General features: G+C 43.7%; 2 protein-coding genes across 3 annotated transcripts in view; one reads left to right on the forward strand and one right to left on the reverse strand.

Annotated features, from left to right (window-relative positions):
• The window catches only part of PTGES (prostaglandin E synthase), a 377,050-nt gene that overhangs the window by 335,172 nt on the left and 18,296 nt on the right, over positions 1-23,582 (reverse strand). The window lies entirely within an intron of this gene.
• Positions 927-23,582, forward strand: part of ASS1 (argininosuccinate synthase 1) — a 76,827-nt gene continuing 54,171 nt past the window's right edge. For both annotated transcript variants that reach the window (XM_063316076.1, XM_063316075.1), the window contains exons 1-6: positions 927-976; positions 2,860-2,972; positions 4,259-4,327; positions 7,354-7,542; positions 12,116-12,172; positions 15,064-15,138. In XM_063316076.1, coding sequence (XP_063172146.1) covers positions 2,865-2,972; positions 4,259-4,327; positions 7,354-7,542; positions 12,116-12,172; positions 15,064-15,138 — 498 coding nt within the window. In that variant the 5' untranslated portion in view covers positions 927-976; positions 2,860-2,864. The remainder of the gene's footprint in view (positions 977-2,859; positions 2,973-4,258; positions 4,328-7,353; positions 7,543-12,115; positions 12,173-15,063; positions 15,139-23,582) is intronic.

Here is a 23,582-nt window from a genome sequence, read left to right on the forward strand (position 1 = left end):
CGTGTCAACCCCGCGCCTTAGAGTCTCCTTGGGGTGCAGTATGTCACGACCTCGTTGCAATCCCAAAACGCATCGCAACGGAGGTCATGCCTTTCCAGGGGAGGAAGGAGAGAAGGAACTTCTAAGGCTCTGCGAGGCGCCAAGACCCGGGAAGCAGACGGCCAACAACCAACTGCCAACCTTAACCCCAATCTCGCCCCAGGGTCGCCCATCGAGCATTCCGGGGTGACTCAAGGGACAACGGAGGGTGGGAAGGGGGGGCGGGGGCCGCCCCATGTGTATATATAGTCGCCAGGCCTGCTGCATGTTCATTCTCGTCTTTTTCGGTGTTTGCATTCTGTTCCAAATAAATCGAATTTCCTTACCCGTTTTCATACTGCCTATCCTGATAAGCCTGTTCCTTGGTTTTGCATTTTTTAGGGGGGGCAATATGTCATGTTCATCGTTTCAATGTTCTGTATACATCGTCGTAACGTTTCGCATGTCACTTTTCTAACCCGTGTTTGCGGGGTGGAAATTTCCAGCCGGGCCAGGCTGTAATCTTCTTACTGCAGCTGTGGAATGTATGTTTGGGTTACTGACTCTGTTCAAGGTTGCTTTCTCGGGCCGATGTGGGTAGCGGTCGCTAACACCTGGGAGGGGGTGGTTGCTAGGAGGGAGGAAGGGCGGGGCTGGTTTCGAAGCGAGGGTTTTTAGTTTGTATTTGGCGCGCTTTTGCTCATTCTCAGCTTTCTTCGTATTTGCATACTATTCTTTCAATAAACCAGTTTTCATAAAGAACCCCCTTGGGAGACTATGTCAGAATAGGCAATCATTACAGGGTGCTTGCTGGGGGTGGACTGTGCCCATCGTAGCTCCTCCTTCCTATCCAAAGGTCTCTGGTATAAATCCCAGGATGGCCTGACTCCGAAACAGAGCTTTCGTGGGAAGCCTGGTTTCTGTTGCTTTCTCTGCAGCCGAATTCTTGCAGGCACCGGTGGGTGACGTTTTAAACATTGGCAACAGGTGAAGGTTGCAGGAAAGGGAGATCTAAAGATTTAGAAGAGTTTTAAAGAGGATTCAGGAGAAAAAAATGAACTTGGGATTTGTGGGATTGAAAGGGGAGAATATGGGAAGACGGGGCCACGGTATAGCTGCAGGGAGAGAGGATAAAATATAAATGCTGCTTCTTTATATATATATATATATATATATATATATTCTATTAGACAGGATAGATTATAGAAAGAGGAGAGTCACAATGTAACTTTAGAGAGAGAGGTTAAAATATAATTGGACTTATAACCGCTGTGAAGAATATTGGAAGTCACTACTTTTCTTTCATTTTTTCTTTCACCTTTTCTTCACTTCTTTTCTTTCATCTTTTCTTCACTTCTTTTCTTTCATATTTTCTTTTCTTTCATCTTTTCTTCACTTCTTTTCTTTCATCTACACTTCTTTCATTTTTTCTTTTCTTTCATCTTTTCTTCACTTCTTTCATTTTTTCTTTTCTTTCATCTTCACCTTTCTTTCCTTTTTACTTTCCTTTCATCTTTTCTTTTTCTTTCATTTCTATTTTTCTTCAACTTTTCTTTTCTTGCACATTTTGCTTTCTCTCAGATTTCTTTTTCTTTTTTCTTCCTTCCTTTATATTAGTTTGAATTAGCTTTTATCTTCTTTTTTCAATGCATATCTTTTTTTTCCCTTTTCTTTCTGTTTTTTCTTTCCTGCTTATTTCCTTATCACTTTTCCTTTCTCTTCTTTTTCTTCTTTAAATTTGCATTGCTTTTCCTTTGTAAAATTTTTTTTAAAGGATGAACAGCAGATAGGGAAGAAATCTGTGGGGTTGGCAAATTTAAGGGAAGTTTCTAAGTGCAAAGGAAAAAATAGTTTCCCCCTCTCTAGCATCCACTGGGCTTTAAAAACAGGACTCTGCTGCCCACTTGGAAGGGGGTGAAACGGGTGGAACAAAAGGCAAAGCAGGAAGTCATCTGCACACCAGCTTAAAACAAGAGGCCACAGCCTGCTGCTTGCCCAGAATCAATAAAATCCTCTTTTGCACAAGGAGAATTGAAAGGACAAGCCTTGGTTGTTGAAAGCAGCCCCTGCAGAAATCTTTGGGCGGGTGTGAATGGTGCCCCAAAGCTGCCAGCCCTGCTCGGTGCCAAGCTGGACATCCGACTGAAAGGGCCAGTGGGAAAAAAACACCATCTTTTCCTGAATTGGGTCAGCCTAAGATAGAAACAACAATGGCTTCTCTGTCCTTTTTAAAAAAACTTTTCTTGCAATCCTTAGAGGTGCAATACTTTCCCCAGTACTCTGTCTTCGGCAGCTAGTATTTGCAGTTAGACTGCACATGTACCTGGCCTTTCTTGGAGGTCCCAGAACAGGGGCAGAGACTATACAGAGGGCAGAGGTTGGTGAATTACAACTCCCATCAGCCCCAGCAAGGGTGAGGGGTTCTGGAAGTTGTATCAGGAGGAGGGAACCCCTCCCAGAGCTGAATCCTGGATGCCATGAGTTAAGCCAGAACCATCCTTGTTAGTGTTAACCTTGTGGTGGTGAATTCCATGGGTTAATGATGCATTTGGCGCAAATGTCTGGTCCTCTGGGCTCCCTAACATGGCTGCAGAGCTGCTTCATGAATTGATGGCTAAGATCAGCATTGGAAAAGTCTGGATAAATAGTTGAATTTATGAATAGCATACATTTACAAGCTGATGAATAGCAGCTTGTAAAAAGCTGGGTTGTGCTGTTGTCCTTTGGGCAGCATGCAAGTTTAATATTTATTTATTTTTATTTATTCTTCAAACTTCTATTATCACCCATCTCCCCCCCAAAAGGGAGGGATTATTATTATTATTATTATTATTATTATAGACCCAATGTCTCAGTGCAAAGGCCTTGTGATTCTGGCATATAGTGGTGGATTGGACACATCCTGTATCCTGGTTTGGCTGAAAGAGCAAGGTTATGACGTCATTGCTTACCTGGTAAGACAAATTTTCAGGAACTCGCTAAATCAGGGTTTCTCAAACTTGGCCGCTTTAAGATGGGTGGACTTCAACTCCCAGAATTCCCTGGCCAGCATGGATTCCATGCTGGCTGTGGAATTCTGGGAGATGAAGTCCACCCATCTTAAAGCGGCCAAGTTTGAGGAACCCTGCAAAGGATTGATTTTGAAGGCTGCAGGTAGAAATTCAACAGGGGTAACTTTTGTCTCAGGCACGGGGAAGGGTTGACCATCAGCCTCAAACCGAAACCAAGGAATTTCGACTTCATCTCTTACGTTGCCTTAACTTTCAGGGGGCAGACTTGGTTTGTTGGCCCCTAACTAGCTAGCAGCGTGGCTGGGAATGATGGGACTTGACAGCCAGCCTGCTGCAGGGTAACAGGCAGAGGGGAATGGACTTTGTTGAATTTAAACTTCAGGGGAAAGCTTAGGTTTTAAATAAATGCATGCGAAAACAACTCTGGGCAGTTTACAAACGATTAAAAATAGAAGAATAAAATGCCATTAAAACCATACAATATCAATATAAATCCTTCTCCTTTGCTCTTTCTTTTCCCTTTCCCTTCCCTTTCTTCCTCTTCCCCTTTGTCCCTTCCTCTTCCTCCCCTTCCCTTTCCCCTTCCTCTTCCATTCCCTTCCCTTTTCCTCTTCTTCTTCTTCCTCCCCTTCGCCTTCCCCTTCGCCTTCACCTTCCCTTCCCTTCCTTCTCTTTCTCTTTCTCTTTCTCTTTCTCTTTCTCTTTCTCTTTCTCTTTCTCTTTCTCTTTCTCTTTCTCTTTCTTTCTCTTTCTCTTTCTCTTTCTTTCTTCCCTCTTCTTCTTCCCCTTATTTTTGCCCCCCAAAGATGGGAAATGGCTCTGCCCTTCCAGAATTTAGCAGCCCCCTTTCCAAGGCCCACACATAATGCAATAAATTATGGTTTGCTTATGGTTTGTGGCAAAAACGCAAGGTGTTAAGGAACAGTGTGCGTGCGTGCTTTCTTGCAGATTGCTGGAGTCCTGGTGTATTAATACATTTAACCAAGAATGAATAAATGAAAGAACTGGGCAGCTTTCTGGCAAATTTCCTTCCAGCAGAAGTGTACCAAGGACAGCTTCTTCTGCAATTTTATCTTGGTGGAGAAGAAGCCGGAAGACCCAGTTTGAGTCCTTTGGGCTCAGTTATGCAGTTGCAGACTCATTGGCCTTCCCAATTTTTACAATGGGATAAAATTGATTTCCTTCCAGGAATTATTTCCAATGTTTTCTTTTTTCTTAAAATCTTCCAGGCCAACATTGGACAAGATGAAAACTTTGAAAAGGCGAGGATGAAAGCTCTGTCCTTGGGAGCCAAAAAGGTAACCTGTTAGCTTTGCCTGCTACACTTAGCCTCAGTTTGCTTAATCATGGTTTGCTGAAAGAATAATGGTTTCCTAAAGAACCCCAATTGGCAAAACTGAAATACTTTGGCCACACAATGAGAAGACAGGACACCCTGGAGAAGATGCTGATGCTGGGGAGAGTGGAGGGCAAAAGGAAGAGGGGCCGACCAAGGGCAAGGTGGACGGATGACATTCTAGAGGTGACGGACTCGTCCCTGGGGGAGCTGGGGGTGTCGACGACCGACAGGCAGCTCTGGCGTGGGCTGGTCCATGGAGTCACGAAGAGTCGGAAGCGACTGAATGAATAAACAACAACAAAGAACCCCAATTGGCAAAACTGAAACACTTTGGCCACATAATGAGAAGACAGGACACCCTGGAGAAGATGCTGATGCTGGGGAGAGTGGAGGGCAAAAGGAAGAGGGGCCGACCAAGGGCAAGGTGGATGGATGATATTCTAGAGGTGACGGACTCGTCCCTGGGGGAGCTGGGGGTGTTGACGACCGACAGGAAGCTCTGGCGTGGGCTGGTCCATGAAGTCACGAAGAGTCGGAAGTGACTGAACGAATAAACAACAACAAAGAACCCCAATTGGCAAAACTGAAACACTTTGGCCACATAATGAGAAGACAGGACACCCTGGAGAAGATGCTGATGCTGGGGAGAGTGGAGGGCAAAAGGAAGAGGGGCCGACCAAGGGCAAGGTGGATGGATGATATTCTAGAGGTGACGGACTCGTCCCTGGGGGAGCTGGGGGTGTTGACGACCGACAGGAAGCTCTGGCGTGGGCTGGTCCATGAAGTCACAAAGAGTCGGAAGTGACTGAACGAATAAACAACAACAAAGAACCCCAATTGGCACGGCTTGTACAACATGCTAAGCCACAAACAAGCCACATTATGGCTTACTGCGATGTGTGAATCTAGCTTGTGTTATGGCAGTGCAGGAATTCCCAGAATTCCCCAGCCAGCATGCTTTAAGATGTCTGGACGAACTCCCAGAATTCCCCAGGCAGCATGCTGTAAGAGGTGTGGACTTCAACTCCCAGAATTCCCCAGCCAGGGAGTTGAAGTCCCTACATCTTAAAGTTGCCAAGTTTGAGAAACACTGCTCTATATGGCTGGATTTAATAACATGTTAAAGGACTGAGCTAGTTCAATATTAATACTTTTAGAGATATACCTCTAGTTTCTTCAAATGCCACTCAGTTACTATTCTGTATATTTGTTATTAAATTAGCAGTGTTATATTTCTGGTTGCACTTCATCATAGCTAGTTGTTATATTTTACTAATACATATTTGAATGTTAAAAAAACACACGCACAAAACAGTCCTGCTGCTGTGCTGTCTTCCTCTCCACCCCCCAGGCGGCAAGGTGGTTTAAAGTTGACTTTTTTTTCTCCAAACGGTTTTCTTTTTTAAAGGGCAAAGGTAGGTGGGACAGGGGCCAAGACAGGGGTTAACCAGCTACATGTGGATGGATGTGATTTGCTGAATCATCTGATGTGATGATTCAGCAAATCACAAGAAACTTACCCATTATTTGGGTCACAGTTTAGCAAAATGCCAACCTAGCAGTTCGAAAACATGCAAATGTGAGTAGATTAATAGGTACCGCTTCGGCGGGCAGGTAACGGCGTTCCGTGTAGTCATGCCGGCCACATGACCACAGAGGAAGTGTCTACGGACAAACGCCGGCTCTTTGGCTTTGAAACAGAGATGAGCACCGCCCCCTAGAGTCAGACACAACTGGACTTCATGTCAAGGGAAACCTTAGCAAAATGTAGGGTGTGGCCTGGTGTCTGGTTCATCTTTTTATGTCCCTGAACCTGTTTTCCCACAGCATTTTTTTTAAATCACCAAACTGCAGTTATTTTCCCCTTGTTTGTTTAAAGGATAAAGACATATCAGAAGCAACATCTTCCTGAGCTGCACTGGTTTCAGAAGTGAACCAGAGTCAGTCTGGTGGATGAGAGACCACTAGGACATGCCAGAGAGGCTAAACTGAGCAGTCAGGGGGAAAAAAAAACCACAATTCCAGAAGAAGACAATGAAAAAATCATTTTCAGGGGCAGTATAGAAATATGGTAAATTAATCAATCTATCATGGATGCAGTCATCAGGAATTAAGCTTGATTTGGCAGTGTTTTACCCTTTCAGTGTAGAATGATGTACGATGTACCATGTAGGGGGCGGCCAAATAGAGCGATTCTGTATTCCTTTTGGAATTTTTGGGAGGAAGCAGACAATTTAAAAATAATTAAAAATTAGGTTATTAGGGAAAAAATTCAAGACCACCCCCCCACCCCAGTTTGGACCCAGCCTCACTGACTGAGTCTGTTATCTATGCATGCTCATACTGCAAAAATTAACTTTACTCACTTGCTTTGAGGTTGAACCCCATGGAGTATTTAAAGGGAAGAAGCAATTGGGTGGGCCGAGTTTGTTCGTTTGTATGTTTGTTTGTTTATTTATTTATTCATTCTTCAAATTTCTATCACCGCCCATCTCTCCCAAAAAGGGGACTCCGGGCAGTTTACAATAAAACCAGAATTATTACATAAATTACAATATAAACAGACCAATAAATAAAGATAAAATAGATATAAAATCCAAGCGGTGAAGATCTTATTCACTGGGGAGAGATCTATGATACTAGCCACCCCCAAGATGAGCTGGTGCCCTTCCCACCCCAAGTGAGTTTTTGGCAGAAGGCTGTTGGGCATTCGAAAAATGCGCAATTCTGTGCTAGCCAAGATTTGCTGAATAAGCCACAATTGCCCGAGCCAAACCACGATGGCTGGGTTTCTATGAAAACGCGAGAGATGCATTGTTCTGCTCTCTAGCCTAGGCTTGGTCAGATCTGGTTTCTTCATTCTCAGCTTTCTTTGTATTTGCATTCTGTTCTACAATAAACCAGATTTTATTAAGCTTTGGCTTGTGAGTCTGAGTATATTTTGGGAATAGGCAATCATTACAATTTTTCTCTCTTCGATTTCAGGTTTACATCGAAGACGTCAGCAGGGAGTTTGTTGAAGAGTTTATCTGGCCATCTGTCCAAGCTGGGGCCCTCTACGAAGACCGGTACCCCCTTGGCACGTCCTTGGCTCGGCCATGCATCGCCCGCAAGCAGATGGAAATTGCCCTGCAAGAAGGGGCCGAATTTGTTTCTCATGGAGCTACAGGCAAGGTAGGATCAAACCTGGTGGACAAGTGGTCATTAACTGAGGACTCCCTGCGTTGGCCTGAAACACTTTTCTTTACTCAGGAGTTTCAAACGGTTTACTCGTTAACCCGGATGATGTTTTCAGTTGTTTTCCTGTTAGTCTTCGTGGTGGACTTTACTTAAATGACGTCCATGGCAAAGCCTTTCTGGAATCTGGACTGCGTGAAGAAGGCCTAGCTATGTTTCCAGCAAGCTAGGCCCGACATTTGCACACAAATTCATCTTTCCAACTTGAGCAAACTCAGCCAAGGTCTTGGGAGGCAATCTTGTTGAATTTTGTCCTTCTGGGTAATCCAAGAAAAATGAAGACTTTGCACAGCTGGGCAGCCTCTGTTAAACATTAGTTAAACTGAGTTTAGGTAGATGGGATTTTCCTGGAACAGCTGACCGGCTTAACTGCACAGGCAGAGTGGGTGAACTGCTTTGAATTCCCCAAACATTCAAATATTTAAGCTGTCTTGATGCCTTTTTCTTTGCCCAATTTGTGTTGGCAACTAGGAAGTAGAAGACAAATCAAAATCAGTTGCCCACCTTTAAGCATCTTTCTATTTTCTTTTTGGCTGTCTGCAAAACTCATCAAGCTGAGTTAACGAGGCGAAAATCCCAGCCTTGCAATAGCTTGAAATCTGGCCATTATTGCAATGAAATACCCACATTAAAAGTTTGATTATAAAATTGACGGAGCTTGCCAAAATGGCAAAGCTGACCAGTTTGGTCAGGGGGGAAACAATAGACTTTTCTGAATGGCAGGAAACCTTATATGGACTTTTTGTTGAAAAAAGAAAAGAGAGAATTGATGATTTATGGGGATTAAAAGAGGGTCCAGCAGGAAGACTAACAGGGGAACAATTTAAAACAATAATATGTCAACACTCGATGGAACGAAAGGCAGAAATCATAATTCTATATTTTCTTTTTTTCCCCTTTTCTCTTTCTCCTTTCTTTTCTCTTTTCCCCTCTTTTCCCTTTCTTTTTTTATTTTCCCTTTAATTTTTTATACTTTTATTTAATTCTAAAATTCTAATTTTTAAAAAAATCTGGCCATTATTATCTTTATTATTGTCTTTGTTACTGCCTTTGCTCCTCTCTTGGCATAACAAATATTTAAGAAGCGTTTCTGCGGTGCTTTAGAAAGCTGTATGGCAGATCTTTAGCCACTAGAGGGAGCCAGAGGCTTAATTTTACAAAGGCTCCCTTCGCTGCCCTTAGTTTGCTGATTCAAGTTTTTCTCGCTTCGGCAGAAGGGAAGTCGTCCAGAAGGGGCAGAGAAAGATTGCAGAATAAGATTTCCTAAAAAGAAAAGAGGCATTGGGCTGGTTTTGCCCATGCACAGTTGCAGTGTGAGATTTGGGGATTTTTTTGGCGAGTTTGCTAAAAGAACCTCTGATTTTTTTTCCCCCCCAATGTCCTGGATTGATAGCAAAGTTGTCTCAAGCCATTTTTACAGCTATACATTGGGGGGAAAAGTGCTGTTTGGGTGTTCAGAACAAGGAGGATTCAACAATCAATGGCTTTTTTGAGCTCTGCAGAAGTTCTTAACTGGTAAGTGGCGGGGGCAAGCAGGCAAGTAAAATAAAAAGGGGGTGGACACAATTTTTGCAAGCAAAGCTAGAGTGTTAAAAGGGGCTTGTTTATTTCCCCCCCAACCCTAACAACAATCAAGGAATTTTATTCATGGGATCATTTGTCCTATAAGAAGCCATGGTTTGCCACCATGGATTTGCCTACATTTTTTGATGCAGTTCCAACAGAATCTGGAGCAATTTAATTCTGCTACCCTTTTACTGGAGTTTGCTTAAGCCTGGTTTGTGAGCAAACTCAGAAACAAGTGGATTTGTGCAACATGCAAAGCCATAAATAGTTGAACATAAGCCAGGCCAGAACCAGACTTGTTAAGCTGAAAGCAAACAAACCACCATACTTGGGTATCCCAAGTCTTGATTTAGCTTATTTTCTAGGGTTGTTGTAAAGATGAGAGGAAGCTGGGTGAATTTACATATCTGGTTCAGAACTTGTTCCAAAGTCTAAATTCCAAATTTCAGAACATTTATTTGTGTTTATAACAGAGGTTCTTAACCTGGGGTCCAGGTACTTCTTGGGGTATAGATTGATAGATTTCAGGGGGTCTGTGAATTGGGATAGGAAAAAAATTACTTTATTTTCGTTAACCTCGAATTGAAATTTAGCTTTTCATTCAGTAATGGCTTCTAAACTCCAAAAACTGTTAATGTCAATCTCATTTTCTCAAATCATTATGCCTTAAAAATGGGTCTCGTCATTGATTTAACAGATCAATAAAGAAGCCCATAGATTACTATAGGACATATTTATCACTTTTAATAGATAACAAAATAGCATAGTTTGCTTCCTTTGTAATGCAATCTATATCTGTGTCTTTCATTTTATGCATTTAAATATAGTTTTCTAAAGTGGGGGGGGGCTGTAGGTTTCACCCAAGATTGAAAAAATCTCCCTGGCACAAAATGTTAAAGTACAGCCTAGTCTTAAGACAAAGATCTGTTGTAGTTGAGTTCAACTCTAGTTGAGTTGAGTTCAACTCTAGTTGAGTTGAGTTCAACTCTAGTTGAGTTGAGTTCAACTCTAGTTGCCTTAAACTCACTAAAAAATGCCAGTTGCCTACTAAATCTCAGAAACATACCGTCTCTTTCCCAGTGCTGAGCTTCTGAAAGCTACAAGCCCTTTGAAAAGTTTTCTACTCCCTCCCAGCCATGGCCAAATTAAGCTTGGCTTGCAGGCAAATGGGTACAGAGGCAGCCACCGCCCCTCCCCAGTAATCTGAGCCCCCAAAGCTGGCTGCTCCCTCATTTGCACTGCCAATTTCTTAAATGCACAGGGCACCATCTGTGACGCTCCGTGGCTGAGAAGCAGATGGGAGAAGGAAGCTCTGCTTAGATCCATGTTGGCTCCAGGATTTTTTGTTGCCCTCTCCGGAGGCTCCTACAAGCCACAATGAACTCGGTTGCTCTCAGTGGGAATCTGAATCTCCAGAAAGGGTGGAGGTGCTGTTAAACCATGGTTTAGGACTTAGCCTGTGGGGCATACCCAGTCCCGATGGCTTTTATTTTTCCCCAAGGTAGGGTTAAAATGTCATGGCTTAGAGAGGTGTGGGAACCTACCCAGCATCCAACAGACCTTGTGGGATGATGGTCTAAGTCTCCGCCGAATTTGGGGAGGCTACAGGTGACATCCTGGTGGCAAAAGCCTGTGCAAAATCATCAACAACCGTGGTTTGTAAAGTGTGATGCTGGGTTCAATCAACATGCCAAATGGAAGCCTAAGGAAGCATATGAAGAACTATTAAGCAGTGGACCAGCCTCCATCCTGAAGCTGTGGGTGCTCCATCCCTGGAGATTTCCAAGAAAAGATTGTCTGGGATGGAATGAGCACTACTGCACGGGCAGAGGTTGGACTAGATGACCTTCAAGATCCAACTCTATGGTTCTATATGCTCTACATTTTAAACAGTCAATATGGGTAGTCCTCGCTTAACAATCACAATTGGGACTGGAATTTTGGTTGCTAAGCAAAGTGGTCATTAAGCAAATCCAACCCGATTCTATGACCTGTTTGTAGCAGCCGTTAAGCAAATCACCTCAGGCGTTAAGCGAACCACATGATCATTAAGCAAGTCACATGCTTCCCCATTGATTTTGCTTGCTGGAAGCCAGCTGGGAAGGTCGAAAATGGCGATCATGTGTCCACAGGATGCTGCGATGGTCATAAATGCGGATCGGTTGCCAAGTGCCCAAATTGTGATCACATGACCGCGGGGGATGCTGCGATGGTTGTAAGTGGGAGGACTGGTTGCAAGTCGCTTTTTCCAGCAGCGTCATAAACCTGAGCCATCACTAAATGAATGGTTGTTAAGCGAGGACTACCTGTATAGAATAGTTGGGAAAAGTTATTAGAGTCAAGTTCAAATCCTGCTTGATGGTGAAGCTCTGTGGATATCTTGGGGTTCCTTTGAAAGAGACTCAGCTCCAGATCTGATTCTTTTTCAGATGGGGGAGGGTGGAGGTTAGCATCCGTCAAGACAGCCTGAAAAATATTCCTGATAAAAACTAGCAACAGGTTCTCAGGCATTCTGAGGATAGAGTAGAAAACCAGAAGTCTCTTTTGCAGGGCAAGAAAATGTAGGAGACATTACAAGGTGGATTCAGTACAGATTTAGGCCTGGTGCATGTCACCCCTCTGGGCTGGATGTTGGAACTGAATCTGCATACTTAATTTTCCAGCCTCAAAAAGGTCTCCACTTCATTTCAATAAGGTGACACCCGAGCAATGGTGTGGTGGGGGCAATTGGGCTGGAGTTTGCACTAACCAACTTTGGTTGAGCTTGGAAAGGGGAGAAGAGTCAAAGGTGCAACTTTAGTGCTTGGATGGGAGACAAGCAGGAAAGTCTAAGGGGGAATAATGACTGAGGGGATCCCAAACAAAAGCAGTCACAAGCCACTTCCATACTGTTTGCAAAATCATGCGGAGTTGAGCTTAATCCTTTATCATCCTCTTCATTTAGGGCAATGATCAGATTCGGTTCGAGCTCACCTACTACGCCCTTTGCCCCCAGATCAAGGTAAGGCTCTCCGCATCTTGTGCTACACAACTCTTTCATTCCCCTTCTGTCACACGGAACATCAACATTTGACGGCAGCTTTGATGTGGCCGCATCCAGCCCCAGGACGTCAGGCTGCACGCCCCGCGCTCCGCCCAACTTGAAAGATTTTTCTCCATTTCTGGAATCAGTCCTTGGATTAGGCAGGGAGAATTTCAAAGCCAGGCGCCACCAGCCTTTAAGTATCCACTTTAATCTCTCCAAACAAAGGTAATTCAAAGCCTTTCCAAGGTGGATTTATTTCTCATCCCGCCCAAGGCAAAATTTGGTGGAAATTGAACGATCTGCTTATCCTTGCTAGCTGGTTTGGGCTGTTAGAAAGGGTCAATTAAAGCATCACGTCGACTTAGGAAAAGCTAAGAATGCCTTGTTGGTCTTTTGTTAGCGAGTTGTTGCTATTTTTTTCAAATTATTTGACCCAAATTGAATTATTTTTAATTCCTTGGGCTGAACTGAGTGGATCAATTCCATCCCCAATTTAGACTTGTAAAAAGTGCATTTATGAGCTTCAGTCAGAGCCCGATCCAGGCAGCTTAGAAAACCAATGTACAATAAGGAGGAACATACAAACAAATACAATATCCATACTAATTAATTAATACTAATTAATATTAATACTATAATAATAAAGGTAAAGGTTTCCCTTGACATGAAGTCCAGTCGTGTCCGACTCTAGGGGGCGGTGCTCATCTCTGTTTCAAAGCCGAAGAGCCGGTGTTTGTCCGTAGACACTTGCTCCGTGGTCATGTGGCCGGCATGACTACACGGAACGCCGTTACCTTCCCGCCAAAGCGGTACCTATTAATCTACTCCCATTTGCATGTTTTCAAACTGCTAGGTCGGCAGGAGCTGGGACTAGCAACGGGTGCTCACCCCGTCACGGGGATTCGAACCGCTGACCTTCCGATCGGCAAGCTCAGCAGCTCAGCGGTTTAACCCGCAGCGCCACCGCGTCCCTTTTTAATAATAATAATACGTACAATACATAACATTATATATTATATATATATTATAATATATATTATTATATTACATATTATTATATATATGGGATATATAATAATACATCCCAATAAAAACACAGGAACAACAACAGGATTCACATAGATCCTCCTGACGTTCTCCATCAGGCCCCAAATACCTGTTTAAACAGCCAAGTTGCCTGAATATTAACAAGGGCCCTGATTAACTGACCTGGGTAAAGTTTCAGTAGCTGCCTTCACATGCCATGCTGACCCTGGTTATGTTTAAACTTGGCTTGCTATGTGGGGGGGGGGGTGGGCGTTAGGTGCCAATCCCACCTGGTTGGAGAGAGTTAGGGTTAGATAGATCCTGCAATCCAGAACATGATTGAATTCTGCCAAATGGTTGAGCGTGTTGCATACACACACAGCCAGCGAGAAAAGGGGTGTCATAACGAATTTCTGGTGTCATCTCCACCTGGAAAAAATGGCTGTCTCTTCAGGCTTAGAGCGCTGGTCCCTCCGGATGGTCTTGAGGACACAGCTACCAACTTTGATGGGGGATGAAAATGTAGATATCTCCCGCCTAAGTCCTTCCAAGATCGTTTGACCCTGTAAAAGTCCTGGAGGTGGAATTCCATCTCCAGAACTTGTAGGGATGGTCCTCCCCCCCTTGAATTTAGCAGGAAAGGGAGGTCTGCCTGGCTGAAGAAGTGGCAATACTCTCGAACCGATGGTCACAGCAAGCAGTGCAAAGCTGCTTTCCCACCACAGCGAGACGGCAGAAGTGCCGTCTTATGACCAGCCCAGCTCTAAAAGAAACAAACATCAAGTCTCTCTGGAGTTTTTTTAACCTGGATTAAACACACGGCACTCTTCTGTGGTTTGCCTGGCTTGCACATGAAGGCATTTTCTTCCCTGGAGGCTCAACTGACCTGTAACAGGGCTGCCAAGATGGCTGGCCTTGTTAGAAACTGGGGTTTTGCGCTCTGCCCAGGTTAGATTGTTCCTGGCTGTTTTTGTTTTCTTACTAATTTGGCCTTTTTTTTTTGGTTTTTAATTAAGGAATCTGTCCATGAATTTTAATCAATCTTCCTTCCTTCCTTCCTTCCTTCCTTCCTTCCTTCCTTCCTTCTCCCTCTTTCTTCCTCCCTCCCTCCCTCCTTCTCTCTCTCTCTTTCTTTCATTCTTTCTCCTCCCTCCCTCCCTCCTTCTCTCTCTCTCTCTTTCATTCTTTCTCCTCCCTCCCTCCCTCCTTCTCTTTCTTTCATTCTTTCTCCTCCCTCCCTCCTTCCTTTCTTCCTTTCTCCTCCCTCCCTCCCTTCCCCAATTTTTTTAACTTCCTCATACTTTCTGCCAAGACCTTTAAGCAGGTGGTAACTTTGCCATCAAACTTCAGATCCAACAATGATCCTCCACTTAGTTTGGTTGAATAAGAGGTGAGGAAGACCCCTTGGCCCTTAAAGATGGCATGACACTGCTTTGAAGTTGGTCACCTCCACAAGGCTTAGGAAGGGTCTAACTCAATGCCTGGTCGGGGTTGAGCCTGATTCTTACCCAGCCAGAAGACGCTTTTCTCAATCTTCCTCCATTGCCATAATATTGTTTGTTTGTTTGTTTGTTTGTTTTTGGTGCCTTCAAGTCACTGTTGACTCCTGGCGACTGCTTGGACCAGTCCCTGCAGTTATCTTGGCAAAGTTTTTCAGAAGTGGGTTGCCACTGCCTCCTTCCCAAGGCTGAGAGAGAGGGACTGGCCAAGGTCACCCAGCTGGTTTTGTACCCAAGATGGGACTAGAACTCCCGGTCTCCCGGCCTGGTTCCTTCACCACTACTCCAGACTGGCTCTGTTACTGCCATCAGTAACAGACTTTATTTCCACGGTGTCTGCAGATCATTGCTCCTTGGAGGATGCCCGAATTCTATACCCGCTTCCGAGGACGGAGTGACCTCATGGAGTATGCCAAGGTACTTGGATTTAATCTTTCTTCTTCAGGCTTTCTGGCTCCAGCCCACAAGCTAGTAGAGATCACGGCTTCCACCCGTGGCATTATAACCTCTTGCTTTCATTTCCAGTGATAAATCCCTCCTAATTGTCCCACAAGCGAATGAACCCCTTTTTCAGACGATTGACCTACCATTTGCTCTGGAGATGCTTGAGTCTCATGCTTAGCGCTTCAGCATGCTAGAATTGGTGTAAGTGACCTGTGACAAGGTTTAGTCTCTGGAAGTTGTGGTATTTGGAGAAAAGATAGGGTTGAAGATAGCGTGCAGTGAGGTCATCCATAGGGTCTTGGTGATAGGACCTCCCCATCTCCATCCAGAGCATTCCAAGAGGTGGCATTTCTACACAGGGTCTCTCCTTGGGTGGGAGCCTTGTATGTGTGCGAAACACGCTCACCCCATGATTTGGAGTTATCTTGGTAATTCCCCTTCCTTCCAGGAGCACAGCATGGTTCTCACAGGGACCTTCCTTCATTTCCTACAATCATTCTTTGCATTCCATGGTTGGCTTTATAGAACCGCCATTGGAAGACCTGGAAGACCAGGTTGGGGACAGATCATCTTGGAGAAAATCTGTCTGCGTGGTTAACAATGACTTGATGGTGCATAACCCATCCATCAGTTGATAGAGGCACAGCGTGTGTGTCCCCTTCTTTTTTAGACACGATGGAGTGGAGAGATGCGTTGCGTTGGGTGGATCCCCTTGGACAAAGGAGTGGGGGAAACCTCACCTGTAACTAGGCCCCTCCCTGCCCCATCCATATAAGCCATTCTGCGGTGTTGTTACTTCCACTGAACAATGTATCTGCGTGGTGCAGTGGTGTCATCCATAGGGTCTTGGTGGTAGGACCACCCCACCTTCATCCAGAGCATTCCAAGGGGTGGCATTGCTACGCAGGGTCTCTCCTTGGGTGGGAGCCGTGTGTGTGCGCGAAACACGCTCACCCCATGATTTGGAGGCGCCCCTTCTCCAGAAAGCTTTCAACCCCTCCATCTTTCTTCCCCTCTTTGTCAGCGCACTCTGTTATTTTTCTTCTTTCTCCCCAACAAGCCTTTAATTTTGTAACCTTAAAGGCCACACGGGATTTTAAACTCCGTGCAATCTTGCCAGCTCGTTAGTGTGGCAATTACAGTTCCCTCTGCGGGAGATTTCTGCTCTGTCTTTTTTTGGGGGGGGGGGATGAAGGATATTTTCTCCTGCATACTTTTTCCTTTTCCAGGGGAAAAAAAAGGCCATAATTGCCTAGATGTTAATTGGAACCTACTTTAAGAGGCAGAATGGGGACCCTGTCCCATCTCAGGGTTTTTGGGACAGGTAAAATATATATATGTGTGTGTGTGTATTGCAATAGTTCTTTGCTTCCCCCCCCTCTTTTTTCTTTCCTTGTCCTCTTTCTTTCTTTCTTTCTTTCTTTCTTTCTTTCTTTCTTTCTTTCTTTCTTTCTTCCGTTCTTTCTTTTCTGAAGAACAAGTAGCAATAAAACATATTAGAAGTTTTGCATCAGGTCCCTTCACTTCCACACCAGGGAATCTTTTCTTCTGCAGAAATGCTTGACAACTGTGTTCAATCAATCAAAAAGAAAAGAACAGTTTTGTGTATAAACCAGAAAATTGCTTGAGGTCACACACACACACACACATATATATTCATTCTTTTGCTATCTAAAGCCAAGCAAATGATTTCCAAGCTCCTGAACTGAAGGCTGGGAGGCAGCGCAGAAAATCCCTGCAGCCTTTTGCTCTTATTTATTTATTTATTTTGAAAGACACCCACCCAACCCAGCATCAAACAAGCACATTTCAGGGCTTTTTTTTTTTTTTTTTTTTGCCATCTGTTATTTATTGCCTCGAGGGGAAATTTACAACAGACCCCCATATGTTGCCAAACAAATTGTCAAATAGACAAGTTGTTAAGGCTCGGGCGTACGCGTGTTTTTAATTAGGGCGCTTATTATATGGAAAACTGAGCGTGGTTCAGCTTTTTTTTTTCCCCTTCTCCCCCTCTCCTCCCTGAAAAAGCCTACTTTGAGGAAGGAATAAGGCCCCGCGTGAAGCAATTAAGAGGGCCTGGAGAGGACTTTTGCAGACTTTTCAGCATGTGTGGGTGTGAAAGAGGGTGCGAGAGACACAGGACACTTAATGGAAAAGCACGTCGGCCCTCCATTCAAGATCCTAACATTGTTCTTGGATTCTAAGGAGCACCTGAGAATTTTGCAGCCATCCTGTTGCTTGCTTGCTTGCTCTCGACCCAGGTTCCCCAACCTGGTGCTTTCGGGGTGTTGAGGCCCAGCTGACAGCCGTCTCAAGCGGAATTGTTCCCAAGGCTCAGAGTAAGCTGGGCTCCAAATGTGGATCTGAGCTTCTGCTAGGCCAGTGCAAATTTTCTCACCCTGTCCTATGTCAGTACAATTTTCCCCCCACTGTATTTCGTTTCATTTCATTTCATTTCATTTCACTATACTATACTACTCATTCTATTCTATTCTATTCTATTCTATTCTATTCTATTCTATTCTATTCTATTCTATTTTTCTATTTTATTCTATTCTATTCTATTCTATTCTACTCTACTCTACTCTACTCTACTCTACTCTATTATTCTATTCTATTCTATTCTATTCTATTCTATTTTTCTATTCTATTCTATTCTATTCTATTCTATTCTATTCTATTCTATTCTATTCTATTCTATTCTTCTATTCTATTCTATTATTATTTTTCTATTCTATTTTTCTATTCTATTATTATTTTTCTATTCTATTTTTCTATTCTATTCTATTATTATTTTTCTATTCTATTGTTCTGTTCTATTATTATTTTTCTATTCTATTCTATTCTATTCCTATTCTATTCTATTCTTCTATTCTATTATTATTTTTCTGTTCTGTTCTATTCTATTCTATTCTATTCTATTCTATTCTATTCTATTCTATTCTATTCTATTCTATTCTATTATTCTCCTCTCCTCTCCTCTCCTCTCCTCTCTTCCGGTGGCTAGGAAGCAAGAGATCTTCTCACATGTGGACCCAACTCTTGGGCCCATCTTTGAGTGTCTTCTTCTGCTGAAGGAGGGAGCCTTCTGTGCATCTAAAATGCCGGGTTGTTTCTTGGAAATAATCTGCCTTCATCGTTTCCTTCTGACAAGTCCTAAACTAAGCCTCCCCACCAACTTCATAATGTGCTTGTCGAACTGGTTCTGAAAGAGGAGTTTTGAATTGTTTCTGGCTCAGGAGTTCCCTACCCTCCTAATTCTACCGGGCTCTTAAGGCTGAGGTCAGATTTGAATGACATTTTTCTGTAGCTCGTCTCTGACATTCAAATCCAGTGTGAATTTTAAGGATGGATTTGGAAAAGGTTCACTCCAGACCCTTCCTTTTTCCTTTCGGGTCCTCTTCCCCTGTTTTTCCTTTGTTCAAAACACTTAAACTCCAAAATATTTAAAGAAATAAAAAAGGGAGGGGTGCTTAAAAGTATTTCACTGCCAGTGCTTTGCCCAGCCTTGCATCACCTGTGACGTGAAGCTGGAACGGACTTGAGTAGTTTGCAGTTTAATGAACCAGAGCATCATGCTAAGCTGGGATTTTATTTTTATTTTCATTTTTTGGTTTGCAAACAGGACACAGGAATTTTGTTTTGTTAACCTGGTGTAAGGGTTGAGTGTTATGTGAATTGAACCACATAACTGGTGAGCTATAGTGAAGGAAACTTTGTGTAGACCCAGGGAGGAGCAATTCACATAACACTCAAACCTTACATCAGTTTAACAAAACAAAATCCCTGTGTCCTGTTTGCAAACCAAAAAATGAAAATAAAAACAAAATTTGAATGTCAGAATGTGGATTTGAATGTCAGAGATGAGCTGCAGAAAAACAGCTCAAAAACAGTACAAGACAGATTTTAGAGAAGTTTGAAAGGGGCAGTCTCTTCTTTTTCTTTTTTAATGGAACAGGCTTCTTGTAGGATTTTAGCTCTGTTTTCATGGGTTTCCTCCTTAAAAACGGGAGGAAACACAGCTGTCAGTCTTCAGTGGTCAAATTCAACGGGGATGCCAAGACTGCAAAGAGGAGACTCAGTTGGAGGCCACCACCAGGGCAGACAATTCTGAATTCAGTGAATTAATAATGTATTGATGATGTACATGAATCACCATGAGTATACATGAGTTTCATAGCAAATGGAGCCAAGGAGAAGGAGATGATGATGATGATGATGATGATGAAGAATTAAACTTGTATGCCATCCTACTCTCTCAATGGGCGGTTCACAACCATCAAAGATGGATAAAAATCAATAAAACATTAAAAAACACTTTCCCAGCCTCAAACAGGTATAGTCCAATGCTGTCTTCCTGCATGGAGCAGCTCTCTCTGTCCTTCAGCCTTGGTCACCTTAATGCAACCAAGTTTGAGCGCGGCCATAAAATAAGACCACAGCCCGAGTGGGAATTCTGGAGTTGCAATCTGTATTCATCCAGGTGGACCTTCTGAAGCCTTAGTTCCACCTAGTGGCCACTGGGTCTAGAATCCCATTGCTCGGTCTGGAAATCCAGGTTGCTTCCCAGCATCTGCAGCTCAAAGGTGCCGGGTGTCAGGAAAGTTTTTAAAACTGTGCTCCGATGGGCTTTGCGGGTGGGTATGTGGCGAGGTAGTTCCGTTTTGCAGTGCCGATGCATTTGTTGATGGAGTTTTGCTGTTCCTTGGCTAGGAAATGCATGGGGTGGATTGTTGCATCTATTTTTTTTTTTATATGTTGTTTTTACTGACAAAAGTAGAGTGTATAAGCAAAAACTGCCCCAATAAATAAATGAGAAAGAGAATCGCTAGGTACTGGGGTATTCACTGGAGCAATGTCTATATAGCTTCTGGTATCTAACCCCAGTTCTTCTTCCAAACCAGAATAGCTGCTACTTTATGGAAGGCCACAGTTCAGGGTTAGGTCTGTACACTGAAGGACCAAAGAGAAAATCTCTGCCTTAAAACTCAAAAAACGATAGTTGCTCCTGAGCTAGATGGATCTCAAGGCTTCAGAACTTTAAAAAAAAAAAAAAACTGATCACAGTTTTAGGTGTAGAAATGCCGCTCTAAAATCAGGTGGGTTGAAAGCATTGAAATGATGCCACTGTTTGTGTGATTGCTTGATTTGTGTTTCTCCTTCCCCCCTTTAGTTGTAAATCCTTCTGCTTGTGCACCTGGTCTAAAGCAGTGTGTTTTACCCTTGGGAACTTTAAGATGTGTGGACTTCAACTCCCAGAATTCCCTAGCCATTTTGCTGGGAATTCTGGGAGTTGAAGTCCACACATCCTAAAGCATGCTGGTTGGGGAATTCTTTATGCTTCAAGAGGCATGGACTTCACCTCCCAGAATTTCTCAGCCAGCATGCTTTAGGATGTGTGGACCTCAGCTCCCAGAATTCCCAGCAAAATGGCTAGGGAATTCTGGGAGCTGAAGTCCACACATCTTAAAGTTGCCAAGGTTGAGAAACCCTGAGCTAGAAGAATGCCTTCTCCTACAAATCAGAAGAAAGTTTGTAATGTGGTTCCAGCTGAGTTTGTGGCGTATCTCAGTAGCCTCCAGGGTGGGCCCAGGAAAGGGGAAGTTGCCCTCATAAAGGGAGAGTTGGCCTCCCCAGTCCGCCTGCATCACTCAGGGTAGCCCATTCAGGATAAACAAAGAAGAACTTTAATTGACTAATGAGCTCTTAAAAGCTAATGAAGTAAGGAAGAGCGGCTTGGCTCTGGAAGTGTGAATGGTCCCTCCTCCCATTCGGACACTGCGGACTGTGGACACCACGGAATGTGGACAGCTCCCTGGTGTGTGCCGAGCCTACTGTGATAAAAGGGCAGGAAAAGAACACCGCTGGGGTGTGTGTGTGTCTGTGTGTGTGTGCAGCTTCTCATGAATCATGACCTTAAAGATAAAAGCAATGCAACATGTGCACCCATGCACCATTATCCCTGCCCTGAAAAATTCTCCTGCCTTTAAGTGTCAGCAAACGGGGAGCGTCAAGTTGCTGTTTCCCCAGATTATTTACTGATTCAATCACATTAACTGGAGCTTGACAGAGTGTGAGGCAGTTGTGTTGCTAGCCATGGTTAGGTTCATACAGCTCTCAAGCTTCTTGGTTGTATTAGTGCAGTGTTTCTCAACCTCGACAACGTTAAGATGTGTGGACTTCAACTCCCAGAATTCCCCAGCCAGCCTTGCTCATGTCAAGAACAATCTGGAGTAAATTTTGCAAACATAGTGGGACAGCTTCAGGAATGAGATTTTCCAGGTGGGTATCCTTGTGAAACTTTGGAGCCAACATTACACCCAATTAACGACAGTTTGAATGGGGCGAGCTGAAGCGAAATCTGGAGGAGAGCTCAAAATGCTGGCTTCCCTTTGGCAGCCCTGAGCATCTCTCGGAGAACAACCTGCTGTTTTTCTTGCTTGACAAGCTTAGCATCCCTGTTGCTACATCTCCTGCTAATTCTGTGCCTGGTGCTTAGTTGCCCACTTTTCACAGATCATTTCACTTGGAGAAACGTCTCCGACTAATTGAGTGAGAGGGCTGACCCGGTAAGAGATCTAGCGTTTATGACTGTCTCTGTATGTGCCGGGGGGAGAGGAGGGGGAAGACAGGACAGGACAGAGGTGTGGAAAGTAGAGGGTCTCCAATGCATGGACTTGGAAGAAGCAGACAGAGATAGAATAAAAATTACAGGTAGATCTTGGTTAGTGTAATGGGATGTGGGAATGACCTTGGGAGACAGGAGGAAGAGCTGCAGACTAGACAACAGACAGATAAGAGGCAGCTGAGCCCACAGAAGGAAAAGGGGCATGGGAAGCACCTCAGAAGGGACCTTCCCTAGTTTTCCAGAAAGTAAAAGTAAGGGAGGGGAGAAATACTTTCAGACTTGCAAGGTTCTGTTACTATAAGCTTACAGTAGTCTTAGTACTCATGGTTGGTGTTTCTTGTCTGGACTACCTCAAAGGGCTGAGAATTACTGTGGTTAATGAGTCCCATGAAATGGTCGCTTGATTCGCATTCGCACTCCTCGAAGTGCTTTCTTCGGGTAAAATAGGGTATTTGTTCCTAGCCAGATTCATGGTTTATTTGAGTGATGGTTCGTTTGAAGCCCAGATTCATGGGAGATAACACTGGTGGATGGTTTGCCTGCCAACCTTTGGGGCAAACATCAAACAACATATCAGAAAAGGACTCCCATCTTGGTTCACCCAGGATTCTAAACTTGATGGTGGTTTGTTGGTCTGCCAGCTAGGTTATATGGCTTTGTGTCTTGTCTGAACCCAATTAAATGCAGTTTCTTCAACAGTTAAGCAGTGGTATGAATCCAGCTTAGAAGCATATACGTGGGGAGGAAAAGATGTGGGAATTAGCTCCTCTATTCCATGCAAAGAGTCAATAACAGATGGGACCATCCTTCTCTTCTTCTCTAATTGACTGGGTTCACACAACATAACAACTGTAATGACCAGCATGCTTGAGCATTCACTCAGACAGTCTAGAGACTTGGGCTCAATTAACTGTTTAATGAAGCGAAGCATTCTGATACAAGGAAAAAGTTGTGGATGGTCGTTTCCTGCGCATTCTATAGTTTAAAATCACACACCTCTGATTCCCACCCCCCCACACACACTCCCCACCTAGGCATGCACCCCTCCCCGGTACCAGCAGATGGCTCGAACAGTTTCTGCCTGTTGACCTTGGGCAAGGCGCATCTAACCCAAACAATATAATTCACACACCAACCTTGTTCCCTCTCCCTGCTGGTGACTTGCAGTCTGCTGATATGGGTTTCTGGATTTCTTCAAAATGGAAGTGAGTTTGATCAGATGTTGTATTGACATTTGGTCGAGGAGTCTGATACAACTAAGCCCATGTGGGGTCTGTAGTTTGTGGTGGGAAACGCATCTAGTTTGGATGACCTAGGCCAGTGTTTCTTAAAGTGTGGACCCCTGGGGGTCTCCCAAGACCCTCTCAGAAGTCCATGAAATCAACATTATTTGCCAGATATGTAAGATATTTGCAAAACATTAAAGCCATGCCAAAACTTCTCAGTATTATTTTTTATTTGTTAAAAAATAATGGGTTTTTTTCATGAAAAACATTTTATTTAGGGTAATGTCCAATGGGTTTAATGTGGTGATTTTTCCATGATTCAATAAATAAATGCGTCAATTTTAAATTTTAATACGGGAAATGATAAAAATAACCTATACGAACAAAAGCTCTTTTGGGGTCCTCCATAATTTTTAAAAAGGGGGAAGGGTCCTGAGAGCAAAATGTTTAAGAAACACTGACCTGGGCCATCTTATTAAGCTCCTGGGCGATTTAGATTGGGGGTGCTCTGGGGACCTGGAGATAAATCTACGAGCCTTGTCTCCCCCCCCCCCCCCCAAATT

Source organism: Candoia aspera, chromosome 16 (assembly GCF_035149785.1).
Source record: "Candoia aspera isolate rCanAsp1 chromosome 16, rCanAsp1.hap2, whole genome shotgun sequence".
Taxonomy (NCBI): domain Eukaryota; kingdom Metazoa; phylum Chordata; class Lepidosauria; order Squamata; family Boidae; genus Candoia; species Candoia aspera.